This window comes from Alosa sapidissima, chromosome 9 (assembly GCF_018492685.1).
Source record: "Alosa sapidissima isolate fAloSap1 chromosome 9, fAloSap1.pri, whole genome shotgun sequence".
Classification (NCBI taxonomy): Eukaryota; Metazoa; Chordata; class Actinopteri; order Clupeiformes; family Clupeidae; genus Alosa; species Alosa sapidissima.
Genome location: NC_055965.1, coordinates 2,448,734 through 2,464,460, shown reverse-complemented (window position 1 = coordinate 2,464,460; position 15,727 = coordinate 2,448,734). Strand labels below are relative to the sequence as shown.

The following is a 15,727-nucleotide window of genomic DNA, read 5'->3' as shown; positions in this document are numbered from 1 at the left end:
TCGCTGCAGCCAACAGATAGAGCTACCAGGCAGCTACAGTGCTGCACTCTGGGAGCATGAACATGGGAGCCCCCAGAGTGTAGCACTCTAGCTGCCCGGCTTCATTTTACAGCCTTCTGTAAAAATTACATTACATTACATTTAGCAGACACTTCTTGACCAAAGTGACTTATGTCAGCTATATTACAAGGGATCACATTGTCCCCAGAGCAACTTGGGGTTAAGTGCCTTGCTAAAGGGTACAACGGTGGAAGCTGGGAATTGAACCGACAACTTTCAGGCTACTGCACGCTAGCCCAGCTCCTTAACCACTATACTACACCGCCCACATTTGGTAGTTTATTGTACCATTTTAAGTTTCACTGCTGGTTTCGCTCCTTGGAAATCAGAAGTGAACAAAGGGTCCCAAGACCAATTCTCTTTTGACAATCAAAGTCAGCTAGGTAAGGGAAACCTAATTGTTTCCTTGACAATGACAGGGATGGTTTAGAAGCTGTGCAAATTGTTCAGAGGGGCTCCTAACTCTACTCGTCCACCCTGTGCCAGATAAGCGGTGGTGACTGATTCCTGGGTTTTTGGTGATATAAATTTCAAACACACTCATTCATGATGTATATGGTGTCACCCAGGCTATAGGGTTTCCCTTCACAAGTGACATAAAGACCTCACCATCACACAGACTGAACTGAATGACGAGCCTTGTTCACCAGGAGACAGATTTCAACAGCAGCAGCCAAAAACGGTGAAACTCAATAGAAGTCGCCGACTATTAAGATAATGTACATCTAATCTTGTGGTGGTCTAATCTGAAAACAAAAACAAACAAACAAGATGATTCAGAGGAAAATGTTTGGTGTGTGTGTCCTATGTAATGTAATAAGTTTAGTCTTGAGAGAGAAAAACATTTATTGATGACATGAATACAACTCAAAATACAATTCAGTACAATACAAATGGAATTCATAACAATTTAAAGTGACATTTTACATGTTTACATTGGCCTATGTATGATGATGTTGATGAAATGAAGACTCAATATGATCTGATAATACTGAAGAATGTACAAATGAACAGTTTGACAGAAACAGTTCTTTGGTGTGTGGTCACCCACAAGCAATAATCAACAATAACACAACAATGCTTACACCCTCCCTCACAAATAAACAATCAAATAAAACAAAAACAAAAAAACTTGTACCAATATTCTGAGACAAGGGCTAAGTATGCTTCATGTATAGAAATTGAAGGAGTATACATGAATAAAACAATGCTGAAAATGAACAATACTTACAACTACTCCCCCCGCTAGACAGCAATGCTAATATAACATGATTAGTAAACAGCATTGCTAATATAACATGATTAGAAGACAGCATTGCATTGCTAATATAACATGATTAGTAGACAGCATTGCTAATATAACACGATTAGAAGACAGCATTGCTAATATAACACGATTAGTAGACAGCATTGCTAATATAACACGATTAGTAGACAGCATTGCTAGAAGACAGCATTGCTAATATAACATGATTAGAAGACAGCATTGCTAATATAACATGATTAGAAGACAGCATTGCTGCTGTTTCTCTGTTGTAGGCCTTTGGTCTTTTGTACTTTTTACCCGGCAAATAAAAGCTGATGTCAGCTAACAGACTAGGGGCTAATTATATACAATATATACAGCAAGTTCTGTTCCCTGGAAGTTCCGCTATTATACTTATGGCACTTCTATATAAATTAACTTGTAATTTATACTTTGACATCCTTCCATTTACAGTGTGGGGTTGGTAAAAAGTTCCTTTTTTAAAACATGTGACCGCAACATTTATGTGAGGCTGTCACATGCTGTGATGTGACACTTTTGTGTCATACGTCTGCCATGATACAAAAAGTCATATGTCTGCCATGATACAAAGTTTTTTATTTTTTTTGCTAATAAAGACGCAGTCAGGGATTTAAGCGACATAACCCCATAAGCCCATAACATGTCACATTCAGCAATCATCTCCTCATAGCCGCTAGCTGCCCATTCCGTGAGTACACTGTAGAAAAACCCCGGTCTCTGTAGGCAGCCCGGGCTCCGAAAACTGGAAACAAAGTGGGGGCAGCCTGTGCCCCAAACAAAAACTAAACCCTGCATGGAGTTTCTCTGGGAATACTGAAGGTGGTGGTGAGCTATCTCTCTGGTGTGTTTAGTTTATTCCTTGGTTAAAATATTATGTATGCTTTTTTTGCACAAAAAACACAAACGCGACTTCCTGCAAAATCCCTGACTGCGCTTTAACAGCTCCACTAACAAACGTACTCTAACTCTAGTATTACACTTCTGAAGATACAACAAACGTACTCTAGTATTACACTTCTGAAGATACAACAAACTGCAAAGCATGCATTTCCCCCTCAGTCTGAGGGTATTAAGTGTGAGAAGTTTTGTGAAAGACAGCGACATTGTGTTTGGGGCTCGAAGTGAACTGCCCCGACTCTTCAGGTAAAACGGTCATCCTGAATGAGGAGCTCAGGTGGGTGTAGATTGCTCAGGAGGCCAGGGCCCCCTTTAAGGGCTGGAGTAGGGGTTCTCACGGCGGGGCTTCACATACTCACTCTCCCCAAAATGACCCGGGTCACAGAAAACTTTGCTGTTTCCTGACTGCAGGCCTGCCATCTCCTCATAGATGGGGACGGCGGGCTGTGGCTTGCTGCCGTTGCGCGCCTTGCCCTGTGAGCAGTTGAGAGGAAGTGAGTAATTGGGAGAGGCATACTCACATGCACACATACACCGACAGGCTTACAAAAACACACATACAAGGTTTAAGAGCCGGGGATTTGAGAGGTGTCAAACCACATAAAGAGGTGCTCGTCTTCATGACCCTGATTTGTAACTTATTCATTCTTTGTGATGACAAAACCGAAAGGGCGATGCATGGCCAACGGAGAGTGAATGTGTTTGTTGTGGAGATCAGCTATTACCAACGGGTATAAGAACATTGAGCTCAGTTGCTACTCACGCAATATGCTACTGTGAGGCCCAGGATGATGAGGAGCAGAAGACCAATAGCTCCAGCGATGGTGTAAAGGAGAACTGGATAACTGGAACAGCTGCAAGGCTGTTCAACTGAAACAGAATGTGCAAAGTGCAGTCAAGCATTGTCCATGTTCTCCATATTATGTGCATAGTTTTCTGTTATATGTGGAATCCTGTTTGTATCTGTCTCTGAGAAACTCACAAATGTGCAAAATTGGTTTATTTGGAGTGGACACTCACAAAGCTGTATCTCTGAGTGCAAAAAAGAGGCCCACTTAGTTCTTACCTCTGCCCCCATTTGCAGAGGTGTGAATAAGTCACACATGTGCAAGTCACAAGCAAGTCTTAAGTCTTAACCTTCAGGTCTCAAGCAAGTCCAAGTCATTTTTTGTGACAATCAAGCAATTCAAGTCAAATCATAGCTTGGGTCAAGCAAGTAACAAGCCAAATCATACAAATTCATGATGATTTACCCACGTTTTCATTTTAAAATAGGCTACAGTAGGATAGTTATGAACTGCTGGAGTTTTATTTGCAACAAACAAATATACATTGCATTCATTCAAGCCACATACATCTGAATGGTTTATAGAATAAGATGAAATGTATACAAATAAAAATAAATGTATTTCAAGTAGACCTATTATAAAATAGCCTATTATTGTTTCAATACTGTATGCCTCAAATATATATTCAAACAGTTCAAGTTACACCTGTCATCTCCAGGGACCCAATAATGTTGAAAAAATGAACTAATCAATCAATCAAACACTGCCGCCGACGTCACTGCCAAACTTTGACAAGCATGGGTTTTAGGAGGGTTTAGGACTGTCAATGCTATATCATATTATACATAAGCCTAACATGTGAAGTAAGCTACTTTTCTATGCTGATTGCTGGCAGTTAGCTAGGCCTACTGACTGTTGTTACTAGGCTGTAACATACGGAACAGGGACATGTTTAAGAAGGAGGGAGAAAGAGAGGCGCTTACTTTAGGTTACATTGGCAACATTTTCGCTAGCATATGAAGATTAAACTCAGACAAGAAAATGTTTCACTTTGCCATTTCACACATTTTAACCTAATATCTTGTTAACTAAAAAGCATAATAGATTCAAAGCCAACTCTTAACATGCCTCGAATGTGACATTAGGCTCGGTTTCTAACACGACTAACTTGTGTGGTGGTGGTTATATCGCTAATACTATAAAATATAAAATTATAAAGTAAACTCCTTAATATCTATGAAAAAAATAAAAAGTCATTTGTCTCAAGTCTAAGTCAAGTCTCAAGTCATGAATAGCAAGTCAAAGTCAAGTCTCAAGTCTTTACATATTCACAAAATAACCACGTTGTCATTTTTTATCAATTGCCATATTTTGCATCCATTGTTATAAATGGCAGACGTAGCTCAGATGAGGATATGCTGCTATGGCATTTTGATTCCCAATTCTTGGCATACCTAAATTGCAGCTTAACGCTGGACTAGGGTACCCGCTCTGGGACTGAATCAAATGGGCAGACATGGGGAACTCGAGTCACATGATGGTTTTAAGGACTTAAGACTTGCTTGATCAACATGTATATAAAAACTGTCATGTGACTCAAGTCCCCCATGTCTGCCCATTTGATTCAGTCCCAGAGTGGGTACCCTAGTCCAGCTGCAATTTAGGTATGCCAAGAATTGGGAATCAAAATGGCATAGCAGCATATCCTCATCTGAGCTATGTCTACCATTTATAACAATGGATGCATAATACAAATAAACATTTGGCAATTGATAAAAAATGACAACGTGGTTATTTTGTGAATATGTAAAGTGCTACTGGAACTGGTATTTTACACAGGAAGTCATGAAACCCCCTTCCTTCCTATGTACTAGTGTGCGTAGTGTCATGAGCTCTCTCTCTGCCTGGTAACACGTGCTGATTGAAGTCTGATGACCTCCACCTGTTCCTGCTCTGCTCTGCCTCACCCTCGTTACCTACCAGCTGCACTGCATTCACCACTCATCATGCCCTCTATATAAAGCCTTGTTTTTCAGTCCACACTTGTCAGATCGTCTGCAACCAGCACCAGTTACCTGCCTGTTTATTGAAAACGCCTCTGACTCTTTGCCTGTGATCCCGGACCCGCTCGACTACTTCTGTGTTCTCCAGCCCCGGTAATCTTGACCTGCCTTCCGTCCCTCTTCTACGAATACCGCCTAGTCCTTGACTGTACTGCTGCTTCGTTTCAATTGCTGTTGTGTGTGTGTTTCCCCCAGGACTTCCCGGATCATCCAGCTCCTGCCTTCGCTGTTCGGCTACTGGGGGAACACACACACGCAGACTCTTGGAACTCCTGTACCCCCCCCGGAACCCCTGAAACCCCCAACCCTTAAATAAACTTTTGAACGTGACGCAATTGTGGTCCTCGTCCTGTTTGGTGTCTGACAGTACGATCTGACCAAACATGGACCCAGCGCACGGTCGAACCAGCATGGAAACCGACGAACCAGAACCACCCACCGCCATGCAACGCCTGGAAGAGACAGAGAGAGAGGTAAACCGCAACACTGCTGACATTGCCTCCCTACTTCAAGCCGGCTTGAGCCAGCGTCAGCAGTTCCAGCAGCAACAGCAACAACTTGCAATGATCATTCAACTTCTCACCAACCTTTCTCCTCTGCCTGCTCCCACCGGCCCAGCCCCAGCCAGCCTGCTCACCGGCCCAGCACCCGAGTCTCCTGCCCAGTCCACTGCTACCGTGGCTGCCGGAGCCCCAGAACCCAGGATCGGCAATCCAGAGCGGTTCAGCGGCGACCCAACCCAGGTACGGGCGTTCCTGACGAGCTGCCGTGTCCAGTTTACCCTGCAACCCAGGACTTTTGCCACTGAAGGGGCGAGGGTCGGTTACGTGATCACTCACCTGACGGGCCGAGCTCGACTCTGGGGAACGGCGGAGTTCGAGCGCCAGACCCCAGCATGTGCAACCTTCAACCTATTCGCAGAGGAGATGCTCAAGGTATTCGATTTGGAATCCACAATAGCCGAGGCATCTCGGATCCTGATGAGTATTCGCCAAGGCAGAAGGACTGTTGCGGATTACTCCATCGACTTTCGAACCGTGGCAAGTCGAAGCTCCTGGAACATGGAAGCATTGGTGGATGCTTTCCTCCACAGCCTGGCGGACTACATAAAGGACGAGCTGGTTTCCCATGATCAACCCCCCACTCTTGATGAAGCCATTGCTCTGGCTGTCCGCATCGACCGCAGGATCCAGGCCCGCCGTCATGAGAGAGGGCGCCAGAGTCCATCCACCAGCACACGGAGTGTCCCAACTGCCCTTCTGTCCGCACCTGCCACACCATCTAGCCAGCCGGACCAGTCTGAACCGATGGAGATCGGCCGCACCTCCCTAACCCCTGCAGAGCGCCAGCGACGCATCACCTCCAACTTGTGCCTGTACTGTGGTGGTGATGGTCATCGAGTCGCCACCTGTCCAGCAAAAGCCGGAGCTCACCAGATGTAGGAGGAATCCGGATGAGCTCAATGAACATTCAGCCCTCCATCAGCCGTAAACCCCTCATCCAAGTCTGTCTTCACCTGTCTGATTCCACCCACACCCTGGCAGCCCTGGTGGACTCTGGCGCAGAAGCAAACATTATTGACACAGGACTTGCTCGTCAGCTGGGCTTGGAAAGCCATCGCTTGTCCACTCCTGTTCCAGCCCGGGCCCTGGACGGTCACGCAATTGGCACAGTTACCAGCATCACAGCCCCCATCTCAATGATGGTGTCAGGAAACCACCGAGAGACCATCCGCTTCCACCTGCTCAGCTCTCCAGGCCAACCCCTAATCCTGGGCTACCCTTGGCTCCGTCTCCACAATCCTCACCTCGATTGGGCCTCCGGAACTGTGAAAGAGTGGGGAAATGCCTGCCACCTGACCTGTTTGCGTGCTGCCTCGCTGCCCCCCGGCTCAGTACCCCCCAGCATTGCCCACGACATTTCTAATGTCCCTGAATGTTACCATGGCCTCCGAGAGGTGTTCAACAAGACCAAAGCCACATCTCTGCCCCCACACCGTCCGTACGACTGTGCCATTGATCTCCTCCCTGGGACTGCTCCACCCAAAGGTCACCTCTACTCACTATCCCCTCCTGAAAGAAAAACTATGGAGGATTACATCAGGGACTCCCTGGCAGCTGGACTCATCCGCCCGTCTTCCTCTCCTGCTGGTGCCGGGTTCTTCTTTGTGGGAAAGAAAGATGGTTCTCTTCGCCCCTGCATTGATTATCGAGGTCTGAATGATGTCACAGTGAAGAACCGGTACCCTCTGCCTTTACTCACCTCTGCTTTTGAATTGCTCCAGGGATCCACTATTTTCACCAAACTGGACCTTAGAAATGCTTACCACCTAGTGCGAGTAAGGGAGGGTGACGAGTGGAAGACAGCATTCAACACCCACACCGGCCATTATGAGTACCTGGTAATGCCATTTGGCCTCACCAACGCCCCAGCGGTATTCCAGGCGCTGGTGAATGATGTGCTGCGGGACATGCTGAATAAATTCGTCTTCGTGTACCTGGACGACATCTTAATTTTCTCCAGAACTCTGTCCGAACACACCCGTCATGTCCAGCTGGTTCTTCGACGGCTCCTGGAGAACTCTCTCTATGTCAAGGCGGAGAAATGCGAGTTCCATGCTCAGACTGTGTCATTCCTGGGATACATCGTCGCTGAAGGCAATATCCAGATGGACCCCGCAAAGGTCTCGGCAGTTGCCTCCTGGCCAGTTCCGGGGAATAGGAAGAAGCTGCAGCAATTCCTCGGTTTTGCCAATTTCTACCGGAAATTCATCCGGAACTACAGCTCCGTCGCCGCTCCCCTCACAGCTCTGACCAGCATCAAACACCCCTTTTCCTGGACCCCAGAGGCCAACACAGCCTTTCATACCCTCAAGGCCCGGTTCACCACTGCCCCCATCCTCCAGATGCCGGATTCAGACCGGCAGTTCGTTGTCGAGGTGGATGCCTCAGACGTGGGAGTCGGGGCCATACTCTCTCAACGGGCAGAGGAGGACAACAAGTTGCACCCCTGTGCATTTTTCTCTCGCCGGCTTTCACCTGCAGAGCGCAATTATGATGTTGGAAACCGTGAGCTGTTGGCTGTCAAGCTTGCCCTGGAGGAGTGGCGTCACTGGCTGGAGGGGTCCACAGTTCCGTTCCTGGTCTGGACCGATCACAAAAACCTCGAATACATCCGCAATGCCAAACGTCTTAACCCCAGACAGTCCCGCTGGGCCTTGTTTTTCACCAGATTCAACTTCACCCTGTCATACCGCCCAGGTTCTCGGAACACCAAGCCGGACGCTCTCTCCCGTCAGTTTCATAAGGATGACGCCCCTTCCCAGGAACCTGCATCAATTCTGCCCGATCCCTGCGTCGTAGCTGCCCTGACCTGGGATATCGAGGAGGAAATTCAAGAGGCCCTCCGTGACCATCCCAGTCCCAGTGCATGCCCAGACGGTCGTCTCTTCGTCCCAGATAATTTGAGGTCCCGGGTCATACAGTGGGGACACAACTCCCGCCTTGCCTGCCACCCGGGCTCCGCCCGCACCTGCCATCTCCTTGCCCAGCGCTTTTGGTGGTCGTCTTTGAGAAGGGATGTCCGAGAATTCGTCCGTGCCTGCCCCACCTGCAATCAGAACAAGTCCTCCACTCGGCCCCCCGCTGGTTTACTCCAGCCCTTGCCTGTGCCCACACGACCCTGGTCCCACGTCTCCTTGGACTTTGTAACTGGCCTCCCACCATCAGGTGGGATGACTGTCATTCTCACTGTGGTTGACCGGTTTAGCAAGATGGCACACTTCATTCCCCTCCCTAAACTGCCATCTGCCAGAGAGACTGCCCAGGCTGTTCTTGATCATGTCTTCCGTCTACACGGGCTGCCCAGGGATGTTGTCTCTGACCGAGGCCCGCAATTTACCTCTACATTCTGGAAGGAGTTCTGCCGTCTTCTAGGGGCCACAGTGAGTCTCACCTCTGGGTTCCACCCCCAGTCCAATGGTCAATCCGAGCGGGCAAACCAGGAGCTGGAGAAGGCGCTGCGGTGCATGGTTTCTCGCAAACCCCAGGCTTGGGCACAACAACTGATGTGGATAGAGTATGCTCACAACTCCCTCACCTGCTCTGCCACTGGTATGTCACCTTTCCAGTGTGTGTATGGCTACCAGCCCCCCCTGTTCCCCAGCCAGGAAGGAGATGTGTCCTGCCCGTCTGCCCTCGCCTATGCCCGCCGTTGCCGTCGTACCTGGTCACAAGCTCGTGCCACGCTACTCAAGTCAGCGGTCAGCTATGCCACTGGGGCTAACCGCCGAAGATCGCCGGCACCCGCCTACCGTGTTGGCCAGAAGGTGTGGCTGTCAGCCAAGGATCTCCCACTGCGGGTGGAATCGCGTAAACTGGCACCTCGATTCCTCGGCCCGTTCCCTATCCAGAGGGTCATCAGCCCAACCGCAGTCCGGCTCCAGTTGCCAACCTCCATGAGGGTGCACCCTACTTTCCATGTTTCGAAAGTCAAGCCGACGCATGAAAGCCCGCTGGTCCCCGTGCCGCTTCCTCCTCCTCCTCCTCGCCTCGTTGACGGTGGGCTGGTGTACACCGTTCGACGCCTGCTTCGGTCCAGACGGCGAGGTAGGGGCCTCCAGTATCTCGTCGACTGGGAGGGCTATGGACCTGAGGAGAGAACCTGGGTGCCAGCCAGTCGGATTGTGGACCGGACACTCATCGCCGACTTCCACCGTCTGCATCCTGATCAACCTGCAATCCGTAGGGGCCGCCCCAGAGGGGTCCCTAACCGTCCTGCCCGCCCGGCTTCCTGTCATGTGCCTGACCCTGACCCTGTCTCGGTACCTGTCCCGTCTTCTGTCCACGACCCTCCAGCTCCCTCCGAGGATGAGGATGTTCACTCGGACCGCTCGGAGGAATTCTAGCCCTCCACCGGCTCCCCTCCGCCCTCCCGACGTGGTGTCACTCTTGGGGACTTCTGGGGCCGTCCCTTAGGGGGGGGGTTCTGTCATGAGCTCTCTCTCTGCCTGGTAACACGTGCTGATTGAAGTCTGATGACCTCCACCTGTTCCTGCTCTGCTCTGCCTCACCCTCGTTACCTACCAGCTGCACTGCATTCACCACTCATCATGCCCTCTATATAAAGCCTTGTTTTTCAGTCCACACTTGTCAGATCGTCTGCAACCAGCACCAGTTACCTGCCTGTTTATTGAAAACGCCTCTGACTCTTTGCCTGTGATCCCGGACCCGCTCGACTACTTCTGTGTTCTCCAGCCCCGGTAATCTTGACCTGCCTTCCGTCCCTCTTCTACGAATACCGCCTAGTCCTTGACTGTACTGCTGCTTCGTTTCAATTGCTGTTGTGTGTGTGTTTCCCCCAGGACTTCCCGGATCATCCAGCTCCTGCCTTCGCTGTTCGGCTACTGGGGGAACACACACACGCAGACTCTTGGAACTCCTGTACCCCCCCCCGGAACCCCTGAAACCCCCAACCCTTAAATAAACTTTTGAACGTGACGCAATTGTGGTCCTCGTCCTGTTTGGTGTCTGACACGTAGTCATGGTGGTGTATGTGTGTCTTTCAGTAGTATACCTTGTAGTCTACTCTGTCTACTTGTTCATTTCTTCTCTGTTAACGTGACAAATTAACTGTTTATTAATAAAAAAAGAAAAAAAAAAAGAATGAGAAACCCACCACCTTTTATCGCTAATCCACAAAATCACACAAAACAACCAAGTATTTGATGAAATAATTACTCAACTATTGTGAGGCAATATTACACCATCAACTTAGGAGTTTGTGCAAGAAATTGCCCAACATTTTTGCTTCACATAGTATCACAGGGTCTTTTTTCATAAGCAGCCAAAAGTAAGTAAAATTAAATACAATATTATGATTATGATATTAGTACAGACACCTGATATTGTTTTGTTATTCTTTGTATGGCATATTACAGGCAAAGGCTGAACTGGGAAACCATCTTGATGATTTTTTGTTGGTCAGAAACAGATTTATATTGAGAAATAATTTATTATTATTTATTACCCAATGACAAGGCTATGTATAAACAAGGCTATGTAAATGTTGGCTACACTGTGCACATGTAATTTAGTTTTATAAGAGGAACTTTTATGTGGAGACCTACTGCGTCAAACAGAGAAAAGCTACTATTACAAGGTATGAATGTAGTTTTTTTTTCATTATTATTCATAAGAACTGACTGTCCCCAGGACCGTCCCCTCAGTAGAAGGGGCCACAACATAGTTATAAACTATAAAACCAGCTTACCATGATCCGCAACATAGAGGAGGAACTTATCTCTGCCAGGTTCCTTGCGGTCATCGGTAACGTCAGGAAACACGAACTCGCAGATGTAGCGATCAGTGTCAGAGCCCTGCAGGTGAGAGATGCTCACATTCACCTGACCAGAGCGGAGGTTCTCAAAAACACGGATGCGACTCCTGTCGGTTTCATCAGGACCAAAAGTGGGATCATGGCCTTGGTGGATGAACAGAACTTCTTTGTTGGGCTGCAGCCACTCGCGTTTCAGATAGAAGGCAAAAGGACCGCTCGTAGTAGACAAGCATGCAAGCTCGATAGAACCATTGCGTTTCTGGCTGAGGTACACCACTTCTCCATTTACTGTAAAACAAACAAGACACTTGGCATCACATTTTAAGGTGCTAAAGTTTGATTAAATAAAACTACATGAAGATGTCAGTACAACTCTGCTACATTCAAGCTGATAGTTTAGGTCACATCTGCCAGGTTATGAAATGAGCCATTCAAAATAAAATTAAAATCCACTTGTTTATAGGTCACAGGAAAACACTTTAAGTAAGAAAAAAATCACACACACAAATAAATATTCTTAAATATAAGGGAGGACATCCTCCTAATTTAATAGACTTCAAGAGAGATTTTAATCTGACTAACAGAAATAAGCTATTCTGCTATTACTCACCTAGAGCTGGAGGTAAAACAATTAGCCAAACAACTAGACGCCATTCCATCATATCTATTTTGTAGTCCAAGTATCTATGAAGGTAGAAAACACTGACAACGAAAACAAACTGAATTGGGGTATACACAAGTGCAGACGTTAGTGAGTCTCGCTGTGATGACTGGGTTGTGATAGGTCTCATGCACTAACTGCTTACTGCTGTGATAGCTCCACCTTGGAAAACAGGGGTGGGTGGTGGTGGTGGTGGGGAGGCCTCTTTCAAACATCAAGGGGAAAGGAAGCCAACCCATTTTTGGTTTCATCACTGGGCGCATGCCTGGCTGCACTCACAGTCCTTCCTGTCTAACTACATGTTTTCGTCTTTCTGGCACTTTTAGTCTGCAGCAAGCATGAGATAAAGAGAAGTGTTAACCAAATCTGCTGATGTGCAGGGCAGTTATTAGCATAAATCTCATTCACCTAAAGTCAAAGATGCCGTAGAGATTGCCACAGTAGAGGGTGCAGCTCCCAACTCTAGGTTGATAGGGACATGTTATGGGTAGCTTCATGATCAGGTAAACAGCAGGGTTCTCAAGTTTTGAGCTCAGCTTGGAGTGAGATTGGGGGGGGGGGGGGGGGGGGCACTCACTCACTAAGATGTTTCGCTTGTGTGTAGAATTGAATAAAGTAAGTGCATTATTTACTAAGATGAGTGCACCATTTATTAAAATAAGTGCGTAAAACTTATGTAGCAAAAGGTGTGCACACATGGGCGGATTATCAGATGTGAAATTCAAAAGGTTGGTAACTCAGCTTAGTTAGGTCTGGGGGCATGCTCCCCCAGAAGATTTAAAAAAAAAAAATAACCCCTTAAATAACAACTTCTGGTGAGATTTTTGGAAAGAAGCATTAACACTTTGAGACCTTGAATTTGTCATTGTATACATCCTATATCTTGTTTATTTTCCAGGACAGTCTGGGATTTGTACCCATCTTGCATAGCTTATGTCTCTTATGTCAGCCTTAATATCAAGAGGAAACCATTTGTGTTTTTATGTCACCAGAAAGCATGTCAGTAGAAATAACTTTTGATATTTAGTCACTCAGTACATATAGCTCGTAAAGTGGTGAGCCATAGAATATCCCACCGTCAAGATTATTATATTTGAAAAGGACAGCAAGTTCATTATTTTGGGTTGCTATTACATTATGGTGGTTGGCAGCTCATTGTCTGCAGCAGTCCTGTATCTTTAGAAAAAAAATATGTGTAGTATACTCGCTCACATTGATAACACTCATTGATAATAAGCTAATTTTATTCATTGTTGACCTGGTCCATGGAGGCTCAGACGGGTGTCCCGGGACCTGATGAATACATAGGATGAACACGCCGCTAAAAAGCACAAACGAGTGCGAAAGTTGCAGCCGTGACGACAGGGATAATGCAGGCAGCCGAGAGTGATAGGTCGTATAAAATGAATGTTGCTGATGTCTGGGTTACACAAAGCTACGACACTTCATTATGTTTTCTTAATGTCCGACAGTTAAGTTTAGTTTATAAATAGGAAAATAATTTTGTCATAAAATAGGCCTAAGCTAGGCCTACAGCGTTACAAGTGTTCGTAGAAAGGCCTGATTTACACACACTGTTAAAGTGCCATAAGTACCAAAATGACGAACAGTTGAATTTCTGAATAAAAATAATTTTGGTGCAGTTTTGACATCTTAAACGTGTAACCCCACATAAGCGCACAAGTGGTTTCAGGGAGGGGATGACCTATTTTGGAATTTTACCCGGATACAACGAACACTATTTTTGGATTGGATGTCTGTGGCTATTTATGTTTTTGATTTTGCTGGTGAGTGGTGCGCTAGTTCCGAACCCTGCGAGATATCCTCTCGTATCCCTGCATTCTCATTTTAAGACTAATTAAGGATTTCCCCCTCTTTATAAAAGCTCTCTGGCATGTTAACTGGTGTGGTCTGTCCTGCAACCCAAAACATGTCTATCCTAGGCTGTTCAGGTTTGTTTATGTCATATTGTATATCATGCATATACCATCATAATGAATGTGAAAATATACCAAAACAAAACATGATACCAAAACTATACTTCTAAAAGGGGCTAACTATTGCTTTAAAGTTGGGGTTCTTGACATTTCAGTTTTTTTTCAGGTTTTGGTATGAGGCAAAGATGAACCTACTACTTTGTTGTTTTGAGGCTTGCATATGCCCATGTTAAATTGTGATAGCACCAGTTAACATGGGCGTATATTTCTCACATATGTTAATTAACAGTTCAATATATACATAGAAATCTGGCATCAGCGGCTCGTAGTGTAGTGGTATAGACGATGTAGAAGCTAATTCAATCAACTTTCTTGTCCATGCGTGGTTAGAATCCCAGCTAGATCGCTAGTTTTATGTTTGTTCATTCATTCAGTAGCCTATGTGTCATATTTGTGTGGATAATGCTTAAACAGACATGTATTAGGCATAGCCTACACTGGTGATGTTTTCAGCGATATCTGTTATATTGTCTCACTTGCAAACACTTCATGAAAATGTGAACCTGCACTATAACTTCATTGAAGTTAACTTCTCAAAGATACAAGGGGGGGGGGGGGGGGGGGGGGGGAACTAAAAAACTAAAAATTTACAACGGCCCAATTGTACAGTCTGTGGTCCAAGCCTGCTTCTAGTCAATCGGTATAGAAAAAAAAAGAAGAAAAAGAGGTTTAATGTTAACGATTTTGAAATTTACAAAAATAAATCAAAGCTCAGAAGCAGGGGTGGCTAACAGGACCAGCATGAAGAGCCAAAAAACAACAAAACAAAACAAACATAGGGTTACAGTTTAAATAGCTCTTCTCTTTTTCAAGTGAGACACACTCAAGTGAGTGTGTTTCACTAATTCACGGATTGGGATAAATGCAGAGACCAAATTTCCCTCACAGGATCAAAAGCAGTCTAGAATCTTTGATCAAAAGAGTCTAGCATGAGCAATGCTCCAATGTAACAACTGATAAGATGTCAATGTGACCGTTGAGTGTTACGTTGAGTATTCCGTTAATTTAAATTAACAAAAAGAAAACGAGTCTGCTTCTCTGACTGACGTTTAAAAAGCCTACCTTTACCTTGTAGCCTACTTGCGAAGGTCAGTGCCTTTGGGACAACTCTTGGAAAATGTTTAGGAAGGATTGAAGCTTCATGCAGTTAAGTCTGGCATACCAAGTACCAAACTAACGTGGTGTTATTTTGGTTACAGAATATTATGGTAAGGGTTAAGCTATTATGCTACAACAAGACAAATCCTATTTTTAAATGTCCTGTGTTCATCCTTCAACTATTTGTGCTTAGCTTCAGGCTACGTTTTCCTGATTGCAACAGTAGCATTAAACCTGGCTAAAGAGGAAAAATATGCTAATGTTTCTTTTGGGGCTAGATTCCTATCAATCACATGACTAAAATTATTTTAATTACTGTCAAATAATGAAATTCATTTAATTTCTCAGAAATATATTTTAAAAAACAAACTCTTAAGTCAAAGGAGAAGTGAGAACATCAGTTGAGCAGTCGCAAAAGGAGGTTAAAAGCCACAGGTTTGACACACTTAAAACTAATGTCTTAGAAACAACACAAACTGTCCCTATCTGGACATTGAGATGTATCTGGACATTGAGATTTGTAAAAAAAAACAAAAACA

General features: G+C 45.7%; 1 protein-coding gene across 1 annotated transcript; it reads right to left on the bottom strand.

The window, feature by feature from the left end:
- Positions 1 to 888: 888 nt before the first annotated feature.
- Positions 889 to 12,635, bottom strand: cd7al (cd7 antigen-like). The gene is made up of 4 exons (XM_042103923.1): positions 12,043 to 12,635; positions 11,367 to 11,720; positions 3,009 to 3,115; positions 889 to 2,719 (listed from the first exon to the last, which is right to left on the bottom strand). Exons 1-4 carry the CDS (start codon positions 12,221 to 12,223, stop codon positions 2,558 to 2,560), a joined length of 804 nt encoding a protein of 267 aa, XP_041959857.1. The 5' UTR covers positions 12,224 to 12,635; the 3' UTR covers positions 889 to 2,557.
- Positions 12,636 to 15,727: the final 3,092 nt, after the last annotated feature.